The 25,251-nt window shown below is 42.1% G+C and overlaps 1 protein-coding gene across 1 annotated transcript; it reads right to left on the minus strand.

Annotated features, from left to right (window-relative positions):
* Positions 1 to 500: 500 nt before the first annotated feature.
* Positions 501 to 24,783, minus strand: LOC134212496 (lysosome-associated membrane glycoprotein 1-like). The gene is made up of 4 exons (XM_062690430.1): positions 24,470 to 24,783; positions 9,444 to 9,761; positions 1,523 to 1,738; positions 501 to 1,454 (listed from the first exon to the last, which is right to left on the minus strand). Exons 1-4 carry the CDS (start codon positions 24,525 to 24,527, stop codon positions 1,126 to 1,128), a joined length of 921 nt encoding a protein of 306 aa, XP_062546414.1. The 5' UTR covers positions 24,528 to 24,783; the 3' UTR covers positions 501 to 1,125.
* Positions 24,784 to 25,251: the final 468 nt, after the last annotated feature.

The raw sequence follows: 25,251 nt of genomic DNA on the forward strand, positions 1-25,251 counted from the left end.
CAACGGGGGTGGGTAAAAATAGCCACGGGTTATGGTTGATCCCGCGATATGTAGGCTTGGCAAACATAGCCAGATGCGCGTGCGCATGCGTTTCCGCGGTTTTCATGAAAGAGATATTTTGGAAGCCTATGCGTGAATCCGCAAAGGATTGCGCTTTTTTGGCTTTCAAAGTCGATGAAAAATTATCACAAAATTTTGTAAACATATTTTCAGAAATACTGGAAGATACATGGCGCCACAGTTGAGTCGTCTTTGCGGCGCATCGGCTTTCATCTAAGCTTTGGTGACTTTTTTTCTTGTGCAGAGTAACTATAAGTTAATCAGCTAACAACGGCCTCCATAACTTGACAGATGGGATGAATTCCTCCAAGGCAGATATTTGGACTTCGAATCTATTGCGTCTGGGGCTCTAAGACTTCAGTCTCAAATAGACAAATGTATGACTCTATGAGGCATGACTTCTTCAAATTTTAGGTCGCAATATGCGCTCGCATACACCCTTCTACCGATCAACTATTTTATTTATTGGTTCATAAAAATTCCTCTAACCAACTACAAGAAAGGTATATCATTACAAACAGGTTCGTTTTATCTTATTTTTTGTTTCTCCAATCTTGGTTCTCTTTTCGCTGCTACCAAAACTCACTTCCTTTATTTTATCCTACAAGCAAGTTTTGTTCTTGTTCTCTTTCGTTAACTACAGAATGGCTTAGTGATAAATTTTACTGTTTACCCTCTTTAATTTACTTTTTCGTGGAAACAATTGTAGAGATTAATTTTATGTTTTGTTGTTGCTTCAATTGATAAACATCTTATGAAATGGATATAAAGAACGAAAAGACAAGACGAAACAATTGTATCACTACCAACAGTAATCAATGAGCAGTACATTTTTCATACTGCTACGAAATCTCCAATCGCACCAATTTTTCTTCTATCAGTTCTGGATGCTCTTCGCTGGTTGGACTCGTTGGCTGGTCTTATTGGTAATTTTCAATGGTCTGATATTTGAGTTACGGGAGATGGCATCGGTTGCAAGCGCAAGCGGTTGTTCAGATTGCGGACATTTCAGATCAGAAGAGCATCCCGCGGAAGGTTCCATCGTACTTACCCTACATGCACGCTTTACATGCTCACGTATCCCCGGGATCGGGTGTTGCGACGCCCAGCCAGATAGGCGATCAGAACGATTACGATCAGCAGAATCAGCGCACACCCGACCGCGATCGGGACGATGTCCGGGGTGTCGATGGCGTCGCAATCCTTGGCAATCGAGAACTTGCCGTTCTGCTTTTTGTGGAATGCTTCGAACTGCAGCTTGGAAACGGTCACAGTGGAAGTGGAGTTATCACTTGCGGTCAAGTTCAGCTTCTGGGGACGATTGCAGTGGTAGGACATGTCCGTCGGGGTCTTGAACAAGGTCTGATTGTTGGCCAAGGTGAGCGTTTGATTTTCTAGAACGGTAGTCGAATGGTTATTACATAACGGGCATATATGGTTCATAGGATCTTCTACTACTTACCCTTAGCGTTCGGGAACTGATCTGCGGACAGGACCAGGACAAAGTTCAGTCCAGATAGGGTAAATTCGTGCTGGGTGGCGTTGCGCGAGAAGTTGACAGTTAGGCGGTTCTGCAAGTTCCAAACGAGCTCAATGTATTGGACACTGTCGGCACAGGATCCGTTGTTGACGACAGCATTTTTCGGCACATTGTACAGACTGGTGACTGGCTTGTCATCTAAAATGATATTATTTACGTATAAAATTAATGTATCTGTAAAGTTATTCAAAATTCGGGAAAGGTTTTAAGTAAAATATTTTTCCAGACGGCCCAGATGGGTGAGAACTTTAGAAATTCGACATTTTGTCAATTGACCGTAGTAGCGTCGAAGAAGACCTTCTCTACGAAAAACTATATGAGTGATATAAACAGCTTGTAATCGCATATTAGTCCCATCTTTACTGGGTTTCCTATTCATATGAGAAAGATATGCGATGTAAACCACACCAGGCGCATATTTAACAGAATATATACTATTGAAGATATTAACTATATTTTGAATATTCAAACAATCCTAATTTCTCAAAAAAAAATGTGAAGCTAGAGAATAATCTGATTTTTAATTGGTTTTGATTCGAACGGGTAGAAGAAAGCTAGACGTGTAGCTAGCAGATGGATCGATTATGTGGAAAATTATCCTCTGTAAAATGCGTTAATTGTCACAAAATTCAATATAAACCCCTATTGATCAGCTTTGCATAGACTTCATACAGGATTCCCAAGTGCATTCAAAGTAATTCAATTGTGGATCAATCAAATTTTACGATGCGATCTGACTTTTTTTTAAAGAAAATAAAAAAAATAAAAATGCTCGTAACATATTTGCATTAGTTCTCTCCTGTTAAGTGTTGAATTGAATGTCCCGCAGTCGTGACCTAATAACTCTCACAATAAAGAATATTTGTTTTCTTTAGCCATACGTACTGAATATTTGATTCAGCACTTGTCTTCGCCTCAGCTATCATCTATCGATTGTACAGTGTCTGAGAGGCCAAAGTGTTAATTGTTTCTGAAATAGGAAGTGAATAATTTAGCCTTTATTAGGAGCATCCTCTGGATCACTTTTTATAAAAGTGTAAATTTGAAAAATTTATATTCAATATTAGGGGTGACTATTATATTTTTACATTATATAATTCCCATATCTGTCCTATCAAAAACAAAGCAATGAAAATGAATTTGAAAGAAAAAAGATGGGTTTTTGCCTTTCTCGTTCAACAAAGTTGTACCGAACGGCTATAGGACTACTCCAAAAATGAAGTTTTGATAGAAGGATGCCCATTAGAGTGATTCAAATTTTGACTTTTTTGCTCCCCTATGCCTAAACGATGGCATTCGCTGTTTTAATAATCGTCCTAAATTTTTACCTAATTTGGATGTAATTTGACTGAGCACAAGCAATTTGAAGCTTGTATGAAAATTACTATGAAAACAGCGACTTTAGCAAAAAACCGTTCCCCATCATTGCCCATGAAGCTAAAAATGTTTGAATACGTTAGCAATATAGAAAATTTAACAAGGAAAAATATCGTCGATGTTGCTAAACGATTTGATGCTGGCAACAAAAGTTATTAGGGAAATACTAAATTGTGGGAAATTCAATTTAACGCGTAAAAGAATAACATCAATATCAATAATGAGCATTTTTGTTTTCTTTATAATTTTGTTCACAAAAGTCAGATTTCTTCGCAACAACAACTGACTTTCAGCTTAGGATCTATTCTATGATAGCGATGCGTTAAATATATTCAAATAGATTACGGGCTGTTCCACGAAACGATCCTTTACATAAGTGGCAATTCTCATAGTAATTTTCATATAACCTTCAAATGGCACGTGCACAATCAAATTACATCCAAATCAGCTAAAAAATTGGGAGGACTATTAAAATAGCAAAAACAATCGTTTAAGCACAGGGGAGCGAAAAAGTCAAAATTTGAATCACTCTAATGCCCATAGTGTTACACATATACCGATCGACTCAGCTCGATGAACCGAGGTGCAGTCTGTGTGTGTGTGTTTTTTTTCCTAAGCAATGGAGGGGAAATCTGCTCAACAAACATCCTGGGTTGGACGTCCAGGAAGTGCGGGGTTAGGGACCACCTTCATCAAACGAGGGAGGCAGGACTACATCTCCGACCCGCTATACCGTTTCCATAGCCGCCAAGCCCATCGTCCCTTCGGTACAACCAGAAAGTAATGCTTAAAAGGGGGCCAGTGCACAACGCACCCTCGAGGTTAGCTGCGTGTCTTAGCAGCGTCGAATATCGTGACTCGTTTTTTTAGAAGAACACCATGGTATCGTGCCAGCGCATTGCCGGCTTTCCAGGTGGTCTTGCCACGCCCTATGTCCTCGAAAGGTGGGAAGGGTCGACTTCGCGCCTGCTTCCCTCTGCACGGCTGGTATCAGGAATGATGATGCTGCGTGCACTCCAAATTGACCTCTCTGCGACAGGGCCAATTCGCCAACACACAGAGGGACTTGCCGACGCGGTGCCTACGCCTGCCCCAGCCTTGACGAGGACCCCTTTCCATCCTCGGACTCGGGCGAGGCCGAGTGTCCGAACCGGTGTAGATACTGTCTGAAGCAGCCATGGCCTGTAAGAACCTGGGTCAGGTGGAAAGAGGTTTCCCCATGGCGCCTCTCAATCCACGTAGCTATCTCTGATATCAGCCTATGTGTCCATCTACCCTTAGTGGAACTGTCCCACGCACGCTGCCATTTGACCATTGAGGCCAACCTGACAGTCCTACGGATGCCTCTCGTGCCGCGCATTTCGAAACACTCTATGTCTTCACCGATAACGATGTCAATAGGCATCTTACGGGTGATGACGCAAAGTACATCGTGCGACACGGTACGATACGCGCTCGCAACTCATAGGCACATGAGCCTATACGTACTTTCTAACTTCGTTCTGTAGCAGTTAATAGGCAGGGCCGTGCCTCAAGCTGGCCCCCCATACCTCAGTACGGACAGAGCGACACTAGCCAGAAGCTTGCGCTTGCTGGCATAAACCGCAGAGCTATTGGACATCATCCGGGACAATGCCACTATAGCTGTGGAGGCGCGCTTGCAGGTGTAATTGACGTAGCTACCAGCTTATCGTCGATCATTACCCCCAAGAGTTTGATGGAGCGTTCAGAGGTGACCGCGCAGTTGCCTGCCCTTATCGCCGCTTGTTGCTCCGACATTCGGTTGTTAACAACAACCACCTCAGTTTTGTGGTGAGCCAGTTCTAACATCCTGGAACTCACCCACTCCTCCACAATTGCGATCGAGTGGGCTGCAGTCAACTCCACCTCTTCGATCGATTCGCCGTAGACCTCCAGCGTAATATCGTCAGCAAAGTCGACGATTACCACGCCCACCGGGAACTTCAACCTCAAGACACGTTCCGTAACACCGGACCCAGTATGGAACCTTCCGGAACCCCTGAAGTTATGTCAACACACTTCTGACCCGCCTCCATGTCGTATACTAGTACTCGATTCTGGAAGTAGCTTCCGAGAATCTTGTACAGGTACTCGGGAATTCCATGACGCAGGAGCGCATCTGCAATAGCTGCCCAACTGGCACTATTGAATGCATTCCTCACGTCGAGAGTCACTACTGCACAATAGCGAACTCCCCTCCTCTTACGCTGGATAGCTATCTCCGCGGATTTGGTAACCGACAAGATAGCGTCTACGGTCGACTTACCCTTTCGGAAGCCAAACTGGTTACTCGATAGACCATCCGCACCTTTCGTGCGTATCAACAACCTGTTGAGGATGATCTTCTCGAGCACCTTCCCCGCCGTATCAAGCAGGCATATTGGTCTATATGCCGACGGATCCCCCGGTGGTTTTCCCGCCTTTGGCAATAGGACCAAGCTCTGCCTTTTCCATGCTTCAGGGAAGACTCCCTCGTCCAGGCATCTCTGCATGGCAGACCTTAACATCTCGGGAGCCTCAGAAATGGCCGCTTTGATGGCCAGGTGCGGAACACCATCCAGTTCTGGCGCCTTAACTACACTAAGGGACTGTGCAATCCCCGCAAGCTCCGCCACAGTTACTTTTCTCTCGTCGGCCACCCTAACCCCTGGCAGCTCCACAAAGTGAGGCCAGGGACTTAGGCCATGACGTGGGAAGAGCCCCGCGATGATCCTCTCCAGCATCTCTGGAGACCTCTCTGTGGGGGCCTTCGCCCCACGTGTCTCAATCATTACGTCCCTATAGGCGTCACCCCATGGATTCGCGTTGGCACTTTGACACAGGCCTTCGAATCAGGCATTTTTGCTTGATCTAATCTCAGTCTTCAGAGCGGCTCTAGCAGCTACGTACGCCACCCGTCGTTCAACACGATCCTCTTCTGTGCGTTCTCGCTGCATCCGCCTCCGTGCCCGTAGGCAGGCGCGGCGCAGGTTTGCAATTGATTGAGTCCACCAGCAAGCCGGTGGCCTCCCATTCCTAGGGTGGACTTTCCTAGGCATGGTGGCATCGCATGCACGCGAGAGTACTGTTACCAACTGGTCGCGAACGATGTCTTCCACTTACGAGGGCTACGCCTCGCCCCTTCTTCCGTCCGCTGAATGCTGGTGGTATAGTCGATACTGTAGCGAACCGCCAGGTGGTCGTTGTGAGTGTAGCCATCATCTACCCTCCAGTTCGAACTATTCGTTTGGCCAGGGGTCCACAACATAAAGTCGATAATCGACTCGGCCCCGTTCCAGCTGTAGGCACTTTTCAACATTCAACATGGCCAGTGATTCCAGCAAGATCTACCCCCCTTGATTCGTGGAACGGCTTCCCCATTCCACGGCTCAAGCGTTGAAGTCCCCCGCTATCACCACCGGCCTACGCCCCATCAAGTTAGCCGTCAAACAATCCAGCATACGACTGCTGGATCGACCATCGAGGAGGCGCATAGCAGCTGCAGAAGAAGACCTCGTTGACTTTGGCAATGACGAACCTCGTGTGTCGAAGACACCAACTCTTGAACTGGGTATTTCCCTGTTGTCCATATCGCCGCCATTTTAGACCCATCGGTGATCCAATTACCGTTTCTGGCGGTTACCCAGTAAGGATCCGCTATGATGGCGATATCCGTCCCCCATTCAGCAACTGTCTGACACAGCAGTTGCTGGGCTGCATCATAGAAGTTCAGGTTGGGCTGCGTTACCTGCACTGTGATTTTGCAACACGCTTAAACGCCGGGCATTTCGAACCTTCCATGGGGTGCTTGCTGTTCACAGCTTTGCTGGAACAAATCAAACGCTTGGTGTATGTATGTGTGTATGTATATATGTGTACAAATTTTGTAGACACACTTTTTGGAACTTAGCATTACCCGATTTACTCGCAACAATTTGGAGTGAAATGATAGCCTTTAGGTACAACTTTGATGTACGAGAAAGGCAAAAAACGATAGAGTGCTTTTTTGAACTTTTTTGATTTTTTCATTATGCTTTATTATTTTGATTCAAGATGAGATGAATTTGTTTCAGTGATGTGGCAAATGTTACAGCTTTCTTATGAAGACAAAAAAATCGGGAACAACCGACAGTTCAGATTATTAGTACAAAACAAATCACTGTACTTATTCACATAAGCGTATATACGCCACCAACTTCATCGTTTTTATTATCATTTAATGCCTATTGTTTTGACTTTTCTTTTTAAATTTTCCAAGCCATTCCAAGAACTGATCATTCATAACTCAATAATATAAATCGAGCGATCGGTACAATACGTACTAGAGTGGGGCGCAGTTGAGTGGGAAAACGCAAACTTCATCCAATCAAGTGAGATCAAGGTTTTTCTGAATCATTTTGGGACTCCAATCAACTGTACAAAATATGAGCTTGATTGGTTGCGTCCTCGCTTTCCGCATCGCGTTTTCAATTTCTATCGAGATTAGTATGGGATAACGTTCTTTTTTATGTTGTTGCTCTTCAATTTACCGTCAATCACGTGACTCAATGCGTTAGCATATAGTCTGCAAAATGCCAAAAGACTTTGCCGAAGAAAGTACGTTGCTGGAAGGTCTACAAAAAATGTTACACCCGGTTCTTTTTTTACACGGGTGAGTTTTAGTTGATTACGACCTTCAGCGTTGATGAAACTATGAGTTAACCCCATGAAAAAAATCACAAAAAATCAAAGAAAATTCAGGTGTTTTTTTTTTAAAGCTGTGAAAAATCAGGTTAACCGGGAAATTAGAGAATACCAACCGTGTAAAAAAAAATATTGGGTGTATTACGCTTCGAAAATTGATTGTTTAAACCATATGCAAGAAATCAATGTTTCTGCCAGCACTACAGGACAACTTTTGGTTATCGGAGGGTAAGCCCATCTTTGTAAATACTTTGTAAAATCATTCCGAATAACTTACATTAGCTCCAAAGCCTTATAAGATCAATGGTTTGAAACAACACTCAGTTAAATTATTGGTCCACCTAGTTCGGCAGTGCTGGCAGAATAAACGATTTTTTGCATATGGTTTGAACACTCAACCTTCGAAGCGTTATAACTTTTTTCGTGGACGTTCCAGCAACGTACCTTCTTCAGCAATTTTTTTCGGCATCCTTTGGGCTATACTTTAACGCAATGTGCCACTTGGTTTATGATGAACTTTAACCTCTAGAAGTAAAAATGCAAAAATATACGTTCCCCCATACTAATTTCCATACAAACTCCAAAGGCAATGCGAAAAGCGAGGAAGCAACCAATCGGGCCCAAATTCTGCACAGTTGTTTAGGACCCAGAATGGCTTCGAAAAACCATTGATTTGAAAAAATTACCATGACGCCCCACTCTAATATGTACCCGTTCTATGTTCTATACTGTCCCCTTTCTTTGACTTTTCGTCCCTTTTGAGGTTAACCCAATGAATAGCGTTCATTTCTAATGTACTTCCAAAAATCATAATAAAAATTGCGTTTTTTATGCCCACGAGTGAGAAAAATACCAAGTCACGTGCGTCCTCCCATATTAAAAGTACCCGCATAATAGTCCCACTAAGAATATACATGACCTGATTGCACAAAACTAAACAATGTTTCCATCAAACTAAATCGCTTTACGTTAATCTATCGAATGATGAACATCTCAGCAGAATTTCAGCAAGATACGATGATGTTTCAATTTATTAATTTTTTTGCGATTTAGAACTTTAATGGTTATTGTCTCAGTATGCGAAAAAACGTATAGCTCTAATGTAGAATCAATTGACATATTAACTGCCGTAATCTGAAATAGTGACGTATACGCCATTTTCCAAAAATGGTGTTAACGAGTACTACTCATCGAGCTCTTTAACAGAAAAATGAAAAACATGCATGTTGTAAAATATCTGTTACGTCACTTTTCCAGATTACGGCAGTTAATTTCTTGATTGATTTTCACAGAAATGTTAAGCAACCAACGCCTCACATAAGGCATGGCCGTTTCATGTTTGGACCAGACTGCCGAGTGCCGAGAATCACATATCTGTTCCATCTTTGCTGGGTTTGCTATTCACATGGGACAAATATGCGATTCACGGCAGTACATTTATGATGGTGCTTCAAATGTAAATAATGACAAGAAAAATTATAGTAATAGTTGATTCTATCATTTTCCATGATTGTTCCTAGTCGATGGACGCATGGAGGGTCGATGCACCAGTCATCTCGCCCTCTATGCGGGTAAACAGACGTGTACGAACTTCCTTTTGGTGTGATGCATCAACTACCGAGGGACGCATAATTGTCTGGAACAGTATGGTTCCTTTAGGTTTCTATAAAAAGCTCTCTACTTCAGATAAATCAGTAACCGGAAAGCGAACACATGCTGAATCATTGAGTCTAAATAAACAAAATTGAAATCGAGAAGAGAGACGAGAACAAAATGCACTTACCAGTGTCCAGATAGGTCACGTTGAGCTGCAGGGCCATCTGCGTTAGCACGCAGGTCTGGTTGTTGGTTTTGTTGGTGTAGATCCAGGTGCCTACTTCCGGCTCCGGAAAAGGGGTTGGCTTTGGTGGCGCAGCTGTTGTTGTAGAAGGCGCAGTAGTAGTTGTCGGTGCCACAGTAGTCGTCGTTGTCTTTGGTGGCTCAGTTGTAGTTGTTGTAGAAGTTGATGTGCTAGTAGTAGTCGTTGTAGATGTTGATGTTGTTGGAGGGGGCTCGGTCGTTGTTGTTTCGGGGACGACTGGATTGATGGGTTCATTTTGCGCTGCCGGGAAGAGAAGCAATGAATCATTATTAGCTTGGTTTTGTTTTGTTTATTGGGCCACAAATAGTCTCATGTTCGAATGTCGTACACACAAGTTGACTCAGCGCCAGTTCGAAGAACTGCTTACATAAGCGAGTTCTTGTCACCAGCTTCTTGATATTTACAAATAAATAGCTCAATATTCCAGACACTTCATCTCTTTGCTCGGCGTAACACAAAATCAGTAAAGTTAATTACTGATAACGATGAAGGAAAGCTCTCTAGATTATCGAAGTGCTGTGTCGCCAACTGCGCGATTATGAAGCTCCTAGTGGAATAGTTCCAACTTTTCGATTTTGTTGTCTCTACGAAATAACGATGGATTTCGATTTATAGCAGGTGTCAAGTGCTGTCTATTAGCAATGAATGCATTTTTATGATGTGGATACTAATACTATAGATGCATGTACCTATAGCCATACTGAATCGAATTAATGTGCAAATAAAGAAATGGGAAATAGTATGTGCTGCTATATTTGCAGGCCATCGTTTTCAACTCGAAACAGTACCGTTGTTTACCGAAAATAATCGTTCAATTTTCAAACTGATTCCGGATCACTCCGGTATGAAATGAAAACAGCAATACACGAACATTTTTATCAATTATGACCGCATTTTTCAGGCTTGGTTTGATTTTTCTTGTGAATTCGGTACCGACACAATCAAAAGAGGTAATTGACTGATAAATATTGAAATTAGAGTCGTCTAACTCAGACTACGAGCTACACACTTAACCAGGGTTCTGTGGCTCGGTAATTTCTTTTACAGATCTAGTTCAGTAAACTTACTGAGATATCATTAAACCAGAGTCTATTATATATAGAGGATAACAAGAGCATCATACAGAATAAGTATGAGAAGATCCTCTTTGCGCAACTTTATAATCAGAAATTTTGCATTAAATCAAATTGATATTTTTACCGATTACCGGTGCTACTGAAGACCGCAAAAAAAAAACTTCTGACTTTTACAGCTGTTTTTTTTTGTTCCTCTGTACGGTAACAAAGTACTGACACTGTCCGTAAAAATTATAGTTTTACCGAACACCCCGTGAAATATTCTTTTTAAATTTACTGAACACAACTGCTAAACAACAATTGCAACTTGATAACAAATCTAATCGTCATTTGCATTATTCAATAAATCGTAGTTTTATTTCTAGCGTGGTTTTACTTGCGGTAACACTTTTTTTTTACAATTGATTTTAATAAAAATAATCCAATGTCCAAATTGTGTAAAAGAGGAATATAATTAAACAAAATACCGTTTTGACTCAAATCCCGAACAGACTCATATTCCGAACACTCGTTACATGGAGATTTATATTATAAACGAATTGAATTTTCTCGACAGGCGCACAGATCAAGGACATTGTAGTTGTCCAACGATGAGATAACTTAGATAACGTTGGAATTTTACATTTTTATGCTTTTAAAGTGCTGTTTGGAATTTAAATCAAAGTTTTAGGAATTTGAGACAAAGTTACAATCAATAAAATATGAAAGTTCTATTCTTTCGCTAGCCGACGGAAAAAATGAATCTTTTAAAATACTTTAATTCGTGTTCCATAAACTAACGTCCAAGTCGGGTGGTTTGATCCTCGGAAATAGGCAATTAACTTTGATTGAACTATTCTTGGAGATTTTATTTTAGCAATTCTCGCTTAACTTTTCAAAAGGACCTAAGTAACATTTTTGTCATGAATTAATTTGAATAGCGCAATCAACATAACAATATGAAAGCTATTGATTGCAGTATTCAAATTAAATCATGAAAAATTATTCTTCCAAAAATTTTTTTGGACTTTTGGAAGTTCTCTTAAAATTTCTATAGATACTGTTTTCAAAATTCTTTCGGAAAAGAAACCTTTTTGAGGGATTCTTTGAAAATTCTTTCAGGAATTCGAGAATACCATTAGAAATTCCTTTAAAAATTTATCTAGGATTTAAAAAAAAATCATTCGGAAATGCATCATTTCTTCGAAAGTTCTAAAAGGAATTGCTTTGAAAAATATTCTGAAATTTTGAAAAAAATATCCAAGGAAATTCTCAAAAGAATTTACAAAGCGATCCCTAATTTATTTCTTCTTTTTCTTCTTCTTCATTGGCATTACATCCCCTCTGGGACATTGCCGCCTCGCAGTGTAGTATTCATTCAGCACTTTCACAGTTATTAACTGCGAAGTTTCTAAGCCAAGTTACCATTTTTGCATTCGTACATTATGAGGCTAACACGATGGTACTTTTATGCACAGGGAAGTCTAGACAATTTCCAACCCGAAAATTGTCTAGACCGAACCGGGAATCGAACCCAGATACCCTCGGCATGGTGTTGCTTTGTAGCCGCGCATTTTACCGCACGGCTAAGGAGGGCCCCTAATTGATTTCCAGACTAAATTCTTAGATTTCTGCAGGAATTGCTTCTGGAATTCTTCAAGAATTCCTGTGAAGATAAATATTCAATACATTTTCAATTGTATGGTTTGATTGGTACATTTATTTAACATTATGGATCATTTTCATCTTTTGATAGAGTTTTACTAACTATCTAGAGAAGTGTAGGGATTAGTGTTCAAAGTAAGGGATGCCATCGTAAATTCCCCAGGAATTCTTTCGCCAGTGATTATTAAAATGCAGGGAACAAGCATTAGATTGGAACCCATCTGGACATCGCAGCAGGGTAGCCTTGAAATAAAGTCTTCAGCTGGTACGGTTCCGGGTCAGCTTGTTCGATTCCATCTGGGTCAATTGATTTAGCGGATAGATTTGCGGTTACTCTTCGAAGAACCAAGAATTTGAACTCATGAGAGTAGTTATTCGGAAACGCTGGTTAACCTAATACACATCCTTGACCTGATACAAAGTGTCACACTCAGTGTTGTAAAATGTCATTTGCATTCGTTTGTATAATATTTCCAGAACTTGTTCAGAAGTTAGCTATCGGCTCTTGTGGTATGTCGAACTTATAGCCCTTTAATGTGTCTAATAAGACATTGCTGTAAATATGTAATCTGGAGCGTGGGAGGCAAAATGTCATTCAAATGACATTATGTCAAATGACACGTGACATTTTGGAAAGTTTTCACCCTCCAGCCGCAGATGTTATATTTAGAGCAATGTACCATTGGACAAAAATATAACCCTACTCAAGCGAGTACATACATCCAAAAATATTAAGTAAATTTGACTTCTGAAAAAAGTTATGAACAAATTAGTCAAATGACATGCAGATGACATTTTACAAGCCTGGTCACATCAACAGGTGTTCGTGTCCAATAAAAAAAAAACAAAATAGATATTGCAAATGACATACTGATGGTATAAATACCATGGCACAAGAATCTTGATATGAACACCATACCAATTATTGTCTTTATCAAAGATAGTCTTTGAATAATTTTCTTGTCCTCTTGTACCATTTTATAAGTACCACAGGTGTGTCCTTAGTATAAACCACAAATCAGCCAACCCCAAGACGGACCCGAGCAACACAAGTCACACTGAAAAGGTTACAGCGACTTGATTGTGACTGAATCTGGTCGTTTATGAGTTGCAGTAACATATGTAGAACATGTGTGCTGCTAGGGGAAATGTCCACCACATCACATGTCCACCTAATCACGTTCAGACATAGGCTCGTTTGTTTTGTGAGAAAATTACTCGCCGATTCGAAGTCCGAAAGAGCTCTCGCCGGTAACTGGTTTCCTTAAGAATCTGCACCTGTCGTTTGTTTTTTAACTGTTTATTGTTGAATACTGTAGAATACTTAATGAAAATTAATGGAAGATGCGTTTCATTGATTTATTAATGTATTGGAGCATTACCCGTGTTTGTATGGGGAAGAACTTTTCACTGGTTAAAATTTACCTAAATTTACCTTAAACCACGTGGACATTTTTGGAGGAGGAAGGTATGTCGAATATCCACGGTTCATACAAATTTTTGAAAGTTTATGTGAGCTATTGTCCGCGCGGAGGTATCTGAAACAGATCAAAGCTTGTCCTATGCACAGCCCCTAATTACAACAAATAAAAGGCGTAACTGCATTGATCGATTTTGCTTCACAGATTTTTTCTGTCATCAATCACTCAAAAAAAGTTACAATCGTGGTTGATGATTATGGTGTAAGATTCAAGCATCATTTATTACCCCAAAACAAAAAATCTACGGAAAACTTCCAAAATTCATTGAATTGTAAAGACGAAAACATCGACAAAAAGAAATCAATCAATGCAGTTACGCCCGTGTGATCCTAAGCGCTGGAAGTGCGAGAAAAGTAATTCGAGTCTTTCAACCGTCTGCAGGGTGAAGTTGATTGGTTTTTGAAACACAAACTGTTTTATGTAACAAGGGCCAAATAAAATGAACCCTTGAATTATCAAAACGTATATTCCTAGCCTAGCTCAAAAGGGATGAGAACAGAACTCGGATTTGTGGATCTTACATTGTAATACTTCACGTTATCTACGGGTAAGCCAGTAGAAACAAAGTAATTTTAAAAATAAAATAAACAATTATTGCTTTTAAAAACTCATCGATTGAAAATTCGCATAAATACACAAGCAGCCGTAAACGTGTTGTAACTGAATGCAAGGCCACCAATTGCCAGACACAAATTAATCGATTATCTGATGTCTGTCAATAGAGTTTCCGAGTTCCGCCCCCACATGAAACAAATAAAAATAGCGTGGAAAACAATCCGAAGGTCGTCTTTCGTAATTGGAAATGGTTCAACACTCATTATTTGCTCCCATCCAGCTGGGTTCCATTGCAACGCAATCGACCCACGGAAGAACGATGCCCAGCAGCATTTCTTCACTCAGCTCAAATTCAAGGAACACTATTTTTTCCCCTCTCAACAAAGATTGACTAATCACATTAGAGGAGTTCAGGCGACAGCTCAGAATGCGAAATAAATCGGTAGCGAATGGCAATGTCGGCTGGCTTCAGCTGTCGCTGATAACGGAGTTCGCCAGTCGGTAGGTGAGTGAGCTCAGTGTTGTATCAGTGCGCTGTGGTAAGCAGCCTGTACTTGATACACATTGCTAACCAACCTCATGCAAGCAATGTGTAGGAAATCGTCACTTTTTGCAAGCGTGGTATGAGTAATGCACGAGGATTGTATACTGTTGTTGAGATATTGCGTATCTACTTATTATACTACGAGAGGATTATAGGTTGATGCGAGTGCGGCGTAAATGTAGCAGCAATGTCATTATATCCAGAGTGCCTTGGTGAGATCCTTTACCTCTGGAGGTCAACAAATTTTGTTGTAACACAAAACTGTTTAGTAATCCAACAAGAAGGTCATTTTATTTAGTCTTTTTGTGACTAATTAATGCTAACGAAGTTTCATTCATAATTTTCTTCTAAATGGCTGTATATACTAACTGTCCTGCATTTTGATCAGTATTGTTAAATTTCATTGGCATTCATTTGTTTAATTTTGCGAGAACTTTTTTTTCAGAAGATAGATATCAATTCATGCGGTATGATGAACTCGTAGCGCATAAATGTACATACAACTTTGCCCAACATTACACTGCTGTAAATATGTAATCTGTGACGTAAGAGGCCAAATGTAATTCAAACAACCTTTGAACAGGAATATAAGAATACTTGTGTGTTTTGAGTTTACCAAAAAATATGAAACTGTTGATTTGTCCAAAACTGATTTGACAGGCAAGTTTTGGACAAATCAATCGAATGGCATGCACATTACATTGTACAAACACTGATTTAAACTTGGTATTCTTTATCAACAATACAACAGTCATTAATTGAAAACATTTCTAGGTATGTCTGCTAGGTTCAGGTCTATTTGATGCCACTTCAAACTACGAGTTGATCGTATCGTATAATTCAAGCGTATTGCATTGCAAGAGTGCCTGATTGTTGAAATAAGATTCAATACCTCCATGTTAAAGTCAATTTTGGAACAAGCATAAATTCAAGAAAATCGGAATGTCTGGCAGGCAAAGGTCTTTTCAGCAGAAGCAGAAGCTAGAGGTACTGCTATTCCATACAGCTATTGTGATAATCATGATTCAACCATGGGTGCGTTTCAATTCGAAGACCCATAGTTCTATATCTAAGCCCCATGGCATGGCAAATGCTGGGTAATGCGTACCTGAAGGATTAAAAAAGACCCCTTTTCGCGGTCCTTAGCTTCTTACCCAGCAACTGCTATCCCTACCTCCTCGTGGCGCTGCCCGGGATACGAACAACGAGGGAAGATCGGGTAACCAACCCCGGTGGGAATTATGGTCGTATGCTGATAGGGAAGGGGGGATTTGCTCTTCTCCGGAGATGCAAATCTGATGGAGTGTGTAATCTCCATGTTAGGGGCGGCTGATCATCGTCCTAGTGCCAGTGAGGGACTCTAAACTAAACTGTGCACATCATGCTGCATCGTGTCAGCATCGAGAACATTGGTAAGGTAGTCTACCGAAGAAGGTAGTTACCAAGAAAGGCAAAAGTAGAGAAAACGGATGGATTCAACGGCAACAGACCCGGCAACGAACAAAGGACAACGATTGGAAAGTCGGATCTTTTAACGTGAGAACTTTGAATGAAACCCCGCGCGTGTTGGGCTCCTGGCTCGTGAGCTGCAGAAGGTCGGCGTGAATCTGGCATTAATCCAGGAAATACGGTGACCCAGAACTGGAGAACGTGAAATCCGACTGTGACAGATCAGAACGTGGAGTTGGCTCCATGGTGATCGGGAAGCAGATAAAGCGTTTATTCGGTGGAAACCGATAAGCGACCGCATTTCCGTATTGAGAATGAAGGGTAAATTCTTCAACTATAGCCTGATCAGCATCCATGCCCCTACAAACGATAAACCTGATTACGTGAAGGATGAGATCTATGAGAGCCTTGATAAGGCCTACGTAGAGTGCCCAACATGGGGATGCAAATGCGCAGATCGGAAGAGAAAGTTTCTTTCGCTCTGTCATTGGTACGGAAAGCCTTCATTCCGCTACCAACGATAATGGTCTGCGACTTGTGACCTTTGCTAGAGGGATGGCAATCAGCAGTACTCACTTCGCACGTAAGAATATCCGCAAACACACCTGGCTACATACGACAGATAGACCACGTACTGAGACGGACGACATTTCTCGGATTCTATAGATGTAAGGTACTCTAGAGACCCGAACATTGACTCGGATCTTTACCTTGTAGTTGCAAAAATTCGGGCGCGACTTTCCAGCGTCACAAATTCACGAATCAACAGAACGATGCGTTTCAATATCCAACGCTTGTCAGTTGAAGGAGTTGCTGAACAATACCACCAGAAGCTGAACGAGCGGATAGGAGATGCCACCGGATCTGGCGACGTCAACAGATAGTGGGAAAATATCCACGAAGCTGTGATTACAACAGCGCAGCAAGTGTTAGGCACTGCACAGCGACTCCAACGAAATGGCAAAGGCAAGGCAAAGAAACAACCAGCGTGGCTGCACGCGGTGGAATCTGACCTGGGAACCCTAAACGTTCGGGGAAACTGGAAGAACATCGTCCAAGATCGACGATTATAGAGCTCTACAATACGCCAGGCATAGATGTATCGACGCGGTAGCCAACCAGGTATCCAGGTAGGTATCAATGCCGCATACAAATAGCATGGCATTTCGATCAATGTCAAATCGTGGGCATGCTCCGCCGATTTTACCGTTCCTATACACTGTTTGGCAATTCGGGGACTGTGCGAACTCGAACCAGTGTAGCAACTTCTTGAAACAACCATGATCAGATAACACCTGTGTTATCTTTGGTATCGGTCTAAAAATCCAGCAACGGTGGAATTCCAGGCGCGTTGGCATTTGGGTAGTGAGTGACACTTGGCACCCATCTTATGTATCGTTGCTAGAAACAATCGACATCTTCCTCTAGGCCAATTGGGATCAATCCGACAATGGTGCACACAGCGTCATACGAAATGGTACAATATGCGCTTGCAACGGTGTATCCTGTTTAATTTAATTTAATACTAAGTACTTTGTCAATATCGAGTGAGATCAGGTAATTGCCATTGTTGTACGCTTCTTGGAGTACATTGCACTAATTAGCTAGTGCATATCCAAATGCAGAACAGTTCGCGTGGACGAATGCCATGTTGTTAACCCTCTCCCGCCCATGGTGTCTGTGGTGCACCATAAAATTTTGCACCTTCTAACCTTCATCGAATTGTTGCAATAACAAAAAGGAATATTGGACACATCTTTATGGTTCCATTAGACTGGAAATATAATCAATTTTGAGTACAAGTAGTGAAACTATTGAAAACAATCAATTAACTATTGATTTACAATCAAAAACTTTTTTTTTCGTTTTCCACTAATTTTGGCTATGCCAAATAACTTTTGTTCTAGCATTTTTCTCAAAGATGATTCCTTCCTATTGAAATCTTTGAGAAAAGTCGTGGGCGGGAAAGGGTTAAAAGCCGAGTCTACCGAATCTATGACTAAAAGTCGAAAAACAAAAGGTCGAAAAGACAAAAGGTCGAAAAGACAAAAGGTCGAAAAGACAAAAGGTCGAAAGGACAAAACGTCGAAAGGGACAGAAGGTCGAAAGGACAAAACGTCTAAAAGGACAGGAGGTCCAAAGGACAAAAGGCCGAAAGGGACAAAAGGTCGAAAGGGACAAAAGATCTATCAAGAATAAGTTGATAACAAGTTGGATGTATTCCAAAAGAATTTATGAAATGCATTTAACTTCAAGCAGAAATAACGCGCTTATCTATAATCAATCAAAGTTGAAGAATGAGCAATTTTCAAAGAAGGAGTAATTACTATAAGACAATATTGTGAATATCTAGATAGATCTGAAAGAGATAAAAAATATTGTTAATAATAAATTAATAAAGCTTGTATTTTGTGAGAAAAATTTGTCCTACAGTCAAACATCCATGAGTCGATATTGAAGGGACCATCGACTTATAGAAATATCGAGATGTGGAAAAGAAAATCTGAGGAAAACTGTTTGACCCAGCAGTAACCCAGAAAATATTTTTTAATATGGCGCAATTTGCTTCCATGAGTCGATATCGAGTCATAGAACATCGACTCATGGGGGTTTGACTGTATACAGTTTGCAAAAAAATACTCTTTTATTTTTTACTATTTTTAACAATTAAATAAAATTCATCTAATGAGTGCCAATAATACATAAATATCTAGGTTTTCTGAATGTCACTTCGATCTTTAAAAAATAGTGCACGCCGCAGCCACGCATTGAAAATAATCCGGCTTATAATAAACACCATTGTATTTGATCGAAGTGACATTTAGAAAACTCAAACATCCATCTATTAGTTTTATTTATTATCAGACTAAGTCCGGAGTGGCCTGTGCTGCACATAAAAGTCTTCTCCATTCAGCTCGGTCCATGGCTGCACTTCGCCAACCACGCAGTCTGCGGAGGGTCCGCCAATCGTCCACCACCTGATCGATCCACCTTGGCCGCTTTGCACCTCGCTTTCTTGTTCCCGTCGGATCGTTGTCGAGAACCATTTTCACCGGATTACTGTCCGACTTTCTGGTTACGTGCCCGGCCCACCGCAGTCTTCCGATTTTCGCGGTGTGAACGATGGATGGTTCTCCCAACAGCTGATGCAACTCGTGGTTCATTCGCCTCCTCCACGTACCGTCCGCCATCTGCACCCCACCATAGATGGTACGCAACACTTTTCTTTCAAAAACTCCCAGTGCGCGTAGGTCCTCCACGAGCATCGTCCAGGTCTCATGTCCGTAGAGAACTACAGGTCTTATAAGCGTTTTGTAGATAGTCAGTTTGGTACGGCGGCGAACTCTATTCGATCGGAGCGTCTTACGGAGTCCAAAGTACGTACGATTTCCAGTCACTATGCGCCTCCGAATTTCTCTGCTGGTATCGTTATCGACGGTCACCAGTGAGCCCAAGTACACAAATTCTTCTACCACCTCGATTTCGTCACCACCGATAGAAACTAGTGGTGGGTGGCTTACATTGACCTCTCTTGAGCCTCTTCCTATCATGTACTTCGTCTTCGACGTGTTGATGACTAGTCCAATCCGTTTAGCTTCGCTTTTCAGTCTGACGTAGGCTTCCTCCATCCTCTCAAAGATACGTGCCACGATATCAATGTCGTCGGCGAAACAAAATAGCTGGACGGACTTCATGAAAATCGTACCACTCGCGTCAATCCCTGCCCTTCGTATTACTCCCTCCAATGCGATGTTGAATAGGAGACACGAAAGACCATCACCTTGCCGTAACCCTCTACGCGTTTCGAAGGGACTCGAGAATGCCCCTGAAACTCGAACTACGCACATCACCCGATCCATCGTCGCCTTGATCAACCGTATCAGTTTATCCGGAAAACCGTGTTCGTGCATTAGCGGCCATAGCTGGTCCCGATCGATTGTATCATATGCGGCTTTGAGGTCGATAAATATATGATGTGTGGGCACGTTGTATTCGCGACATTTCTGAAATACCTGACGCGAACACCTGGTCTGTGGTAGAGCGTTCACCCATAAATCCCGCCTGGTACTGCCCCACGAACTCTCTTGCAATTGGTGTTAGTCGGCGGCATAAAATTTGGGAGAGTACCTTGTAGGCGGCGTTCAGCAATGTGATTGCGCGGTAGTTGCTACAATCCAGTTTATCGCCCTTTTTGTAGATGGGACACACGATACCTTCCATCCACTCCTGCGGCAGAACCTCATCCTCCCAAACCTTGGTAATCACCCAGTGCAGCGCTCTAGCCAGTGCCTCACCACCGTGTTTAAATAGCTCTCCTGGTAGCTGGTCAACTCCAGGGGCTTTGTTGTTTTTCAGCCGGCCGATCTCCTCCTGGATTTCTTGGAGATTCGGAGCCGGAAGTCGCATGTCCTGCGCGCGTGCTCCTAGGTTCATTACCATACCGCCACCGTTGTCTGCCATATCGCCATTCAGGTGCTCTTCGTAGTGCTGCCGTCACCTTTGGATCACCTGACGCTCGTTTGTAAGAAGGTTCCCGTTTATGTCCTTACACATATCGGGCTGTGGCACGTGGCCCTTACATAAACAGTTCAACTTCTCATAGAACTTTCGTGCGTTATTAGCACGGTACAGTTCCTCCGTCTCTTCACGGTCTCGATCTTCCTGCTGGCGCTTTTTCCTCCGGAAAATCGAGTTTTGTCTGTTTCGCGCCCGTTTGTATCGTGCCTCGTTCGCCCTCGTGCGGTGTTGCAGCAATCTCGCCCATGCTGCATTCTTCTCCTCAACTAACTGCTCACATTCGCCGTCATACCAGTCGTTTATCTGATCCGGAGCCACCGTGCCTAGTGCAGCGGTTGCGGTGCTTCCAATGGCGGATCGAATATCTCTTCAGCCATCTTCAAGAGATGCTGCGCCTAGCTGCTCTTCCGTTGGGAGTGCCACTTCCAGCTGCTGCGCGTAGTCTTGGGCTAGTCTACCGTCTTATAGCCACCCAATGTTTAGCCGCGGCGGACGACTCCGACGCGCGTTGATCACCGTCGAGAGTTTTGAGCGTAGACATACTGCAACGAGGTAGTGATCGGATTCAATATTCGCACTGCGGTAAGTGCGTACGTTCGTGATGTCGGAGAAGAATTTACCGTCGATTGGAACGTGGTCGATTTGGTTTTCCGTTACTTGATTAGGTGATTTCCATGTGGCCTTGTGGATATTCTTGCGGGGGAAGAAAGTGCTTCGGACTACCATTCCGCGGGAGGCTGCAAAGTTTATGCATCGTTGGCCGTTGTCGTTCGATACGGTATGCAGACTATTCGGTCCGATGACCGGTCTATACATTTCCTCCCTTCCTACCTGAGCGTTCATGTCACCGATGACGATTTTGACGTCCCGCAGTGGGCATCCATCGTATGTCTGCTCCAGCTGCGCATAGAACGCTTCTTTCTTGTCGTCGGATCTCCCTTCGTGTCGGCAGTGCACGTTGATGATGCTATTAGTGGTACTTATTGAATTAATTTCATTTAATTGTTAAAAATTGTAAAAACAAAAGAGCAGAGTTTTTGATAACTGTGTAGGGCAACTCTGGTGCGATATTGATTCTCTCCGTTTCAGTTTCGTGTCAATTTCAAACTTATGTCCTTTTCGACCTATTGTCCTTTCGACCTTTGGTCCTGTTCGGTGTTTTGTCCTTTCATCCTTTTGTCCCGTTCGACGTTTTGTTCTTTCGACGTTTTGTCCTTTTCGACCAATTGTCCTTTCGACCTTTTGTCTTTCGACGTTTTGACTTTCGATCTTTTGTCCCTAACCCGAGTCTACCATCGGCTTTCAGCTTCTCACGGAGTCCATACACTTCACAGTCTTTGAGGCACAGGAGGTGAGTGAAATCGGTCTGTACTTGGTAGCATCCCGACTCACCCGACCTAGAAACTTTTCCTCTACTAGTCAGGGAACATGCGATTTTCCCAGAGACCGAAGGGGGCCGTTTTACTATGAGATACCCCAACACATCCGGCCCGGATGAGTTCACGTTGCACTTAGCAACACGGATTGTTTGCAAACAGATAACTATGTTTAAATCAAACATACCGCCATCGGGGGTGACAATGGGTCTGGGGGGTGAGAATGGGTCATCGCTCTCATCGGCAGCCTGGAGGTCGTAAAGCAAAATCGTTCAAAAAGGTCTCTTATATTTTAGTCTTTTTGCCCTCCGATACATTCAATCCATTCTACAAGCATTCAAAGTAGTTGAAACAGTGACCCATTCTCACCCCCATATGACCCATTGTTACCCCCGACGACGGTATTTAATTTAAAAACAAAATAAAATTCCTGTTTGTATTATGCATACACTAGTGAGCAGCCCCTCGCTAGCTCTCACAGATGTAAACAAAAACTCGGAAGCTGCACCGAAAACAAGGAGTGGAAGCATATTTTTCCATGCTTCAAAATTGTTGATAAGGATGCAGTGGCGTAGCCACGGGGGTGGTTTTGCACATAACACGCCCCCCCCAGAGACAACATTTTTAGAAGAAATTTTGGTTTTGAACCTTCTCGAATTAGATAAATGATCAGAAGCCCCCCCCCTCAGACCAATTTTCTGGCTACGCCACTGTGAGGATGATTTTAGGTTCAAAAAGGTAAGTAAATGAAGCATGAACGTGCGCATATGTGAAATCCGGTAGTCTAATGCTACCAGAATATGAATATTGGTAGAATTGATAGGTTAATAATATTACCGGCCGAACCAAAACAATACATAATATGTATGTTTGCTTAAAACAATCCGCTGATTGAAACAACTGGAAATGTATATTTCTCGGGTACTTATTCAAAAGGACGTATGTGATTTTGTAAACAAAGATTCAAACGTCGATTTGTCCAATCTGATGGCACACCCACGCAAACCAACACCACCAAGGGGTAGCCGAAGGCTTCCCCTACCTGTCTGTGGTGATGGTTTGCGTGGGAGTGCTATCAGATTGGACAAATCGACGTTTGAATCTTTGTTTACAAAATCACATACGTCCTTTTGAATGAGTACCCGAGATTTCTCGGGTACTTATTCAAAAGGACGTATGTGATTTTGTAAACAAAGATTTTAACGTCGATTTATCCAATCCGATGGCACTCCCACGCAAACTAACACCACCAACAGGTAGCCGAAGGCTTTCCCTGCCTGTATGTGGTGATGGTTTGCGTGGGAGGGCTATCAGATTGGACAAATCGACGTTTCAATCTTTGTTTACAAAAGTAAGTTTATAAAAAAGTGTTTATAAAAGTAAGCGAACGGTTACTGTATCGGAAGGTTATAAGGGATACACTAGGCCCAGGAAAACGATAATGTTTCCCAACCGAAAACATCATAGATCGGACTGAGAATCGAACTCGTCATATCCGGAGGCTAACTGGAGACCTACATTGGTAACTCGTAAAATATAGGAACACTGAATCAAGTTTCAGTAGAAATTTTAAGCTATACGAAAGAGCCGAAAGTGATACACACCAGGCCAACTAGTCTGACGGATATTTTTCATATAATAAATTCGTTAATAATTTCTTATTTTTCCAACATTACTGGCAACGCTGACTACAATCAATGTAACAAAATAAAAACACCGCATCGACGAAGAAAAAATGAATCATCAACCTTTTTCTCAATGGCATGGAGCATGACTTTGTACAAAATAAACCTATATTTCATGTTTTTGAGGGTCTTTGTTTATAATATTGTTACTCAAGTTAACGCCTGAACCCACTAAATTTTGAAAATGACGTTTTACTTTTTGGCACCCCAAAATTTCCCCAACACTTTGACGAAAACAGCTGTTTTGGAAGTGGAGTGATTGGCCCCGCAACGGTGCGCAAAAAAAAACACAAATTTAAGGCGTAAATCGTTGATTGCTTCTATCAGCCGCCAGGGAAATGCTGTTCTTTGTTCTCTACTCTGATATCGTTTTGTTCCAAGAACATACCGAGAATAAACGGAAGCCATGTTTAAATAAAGGCCTTATGGAAAAGTTTGTTCTCAATCTCAACACTCAAAAACTTGCTTTGCGAATTAGCAAGCGGATTCAAAATGTAAAAAGGAGAGCCAGATGAAGTCCTCTTGTTCCTTTCTATCAGGAAGCAACGCGATTACATATACGTGACATGGCCAAGTAGATTACACAATTAAATTCGTAGAACTATCCGAACGGTACTTACCCCAGCAGATCGTCAATCCGGCCATCAGCAGCAGTGCAAAACTCAGCGGGGCCTTCATTTTGTATCCGCGGTCAGATGGTTTCAATCTCTAATCTGGAATATGGAAGCCACCAGACAGCAGTCACTACAGATAGGAACTTTTAGCACTGTTCAGATTCCGCGTAGCGCACAGCACCAACAGAGATAATGGAAGGAAAATAATCGTCGATCCGAAAGCAGATTCAACGCGTTTCACTATGCAAACTTGCGACACAGATTGATAAATAAAACACACTGTACTGCTGCTGCGGGAAGGGTCGAACGAAGAGTGTTCTTTTGCTTTGAAGATGATTAGCTCAAAATGTGGAACTAACACTAGCAAACATTTTGATGCATATGTGCGATTCACACTGGTTTGCTAGTAAGGTGTGGGCTCAAGTCCTCTAAGGCTGTATTATTCGAAAAATAATGCAACATTGTCACCCACAGCATAGCGGGCAGAGTGAAACGTTAAGGTTATAAAAAAAATATGAAAATAATTATTGAAATTAATATGCCAGACGTGACGTCATATTCGGTCGCCGAGGTCATTGCGCGCGGCAAACCTAACCTCACTATTTTGACAGGTGCTGGTCCTGTTGTTTACGTTTCGGACTTAGAATTTTTTTTATCCAAATTAAATCTGCATATTGCACGATGTTGAAGACATTCTGTACATTCCGCATTCAAATATTGGTAACTATCGATAAGTTTAGGTAATTATCGATCAGAAAATCCAAAGAATCATAGAATAATCTCAAAAT

The sequence above is a fragment of the Armigeres subalbatus genome, chromosome 2 (assembly GCF_024139115.2).
Source record: "Armigeres subalbatus isolate Guangzhou_Male chromosome 2, GZ_Asu_2, whole genome shotgun sequence".
Taxonomy (NCBI): domain Eukaryota; kingdom Metazoa; phylum Arthropoda; class Insecta; order Diptera; family Culicidae; genus Armigeres; species Armigeres subalbatus.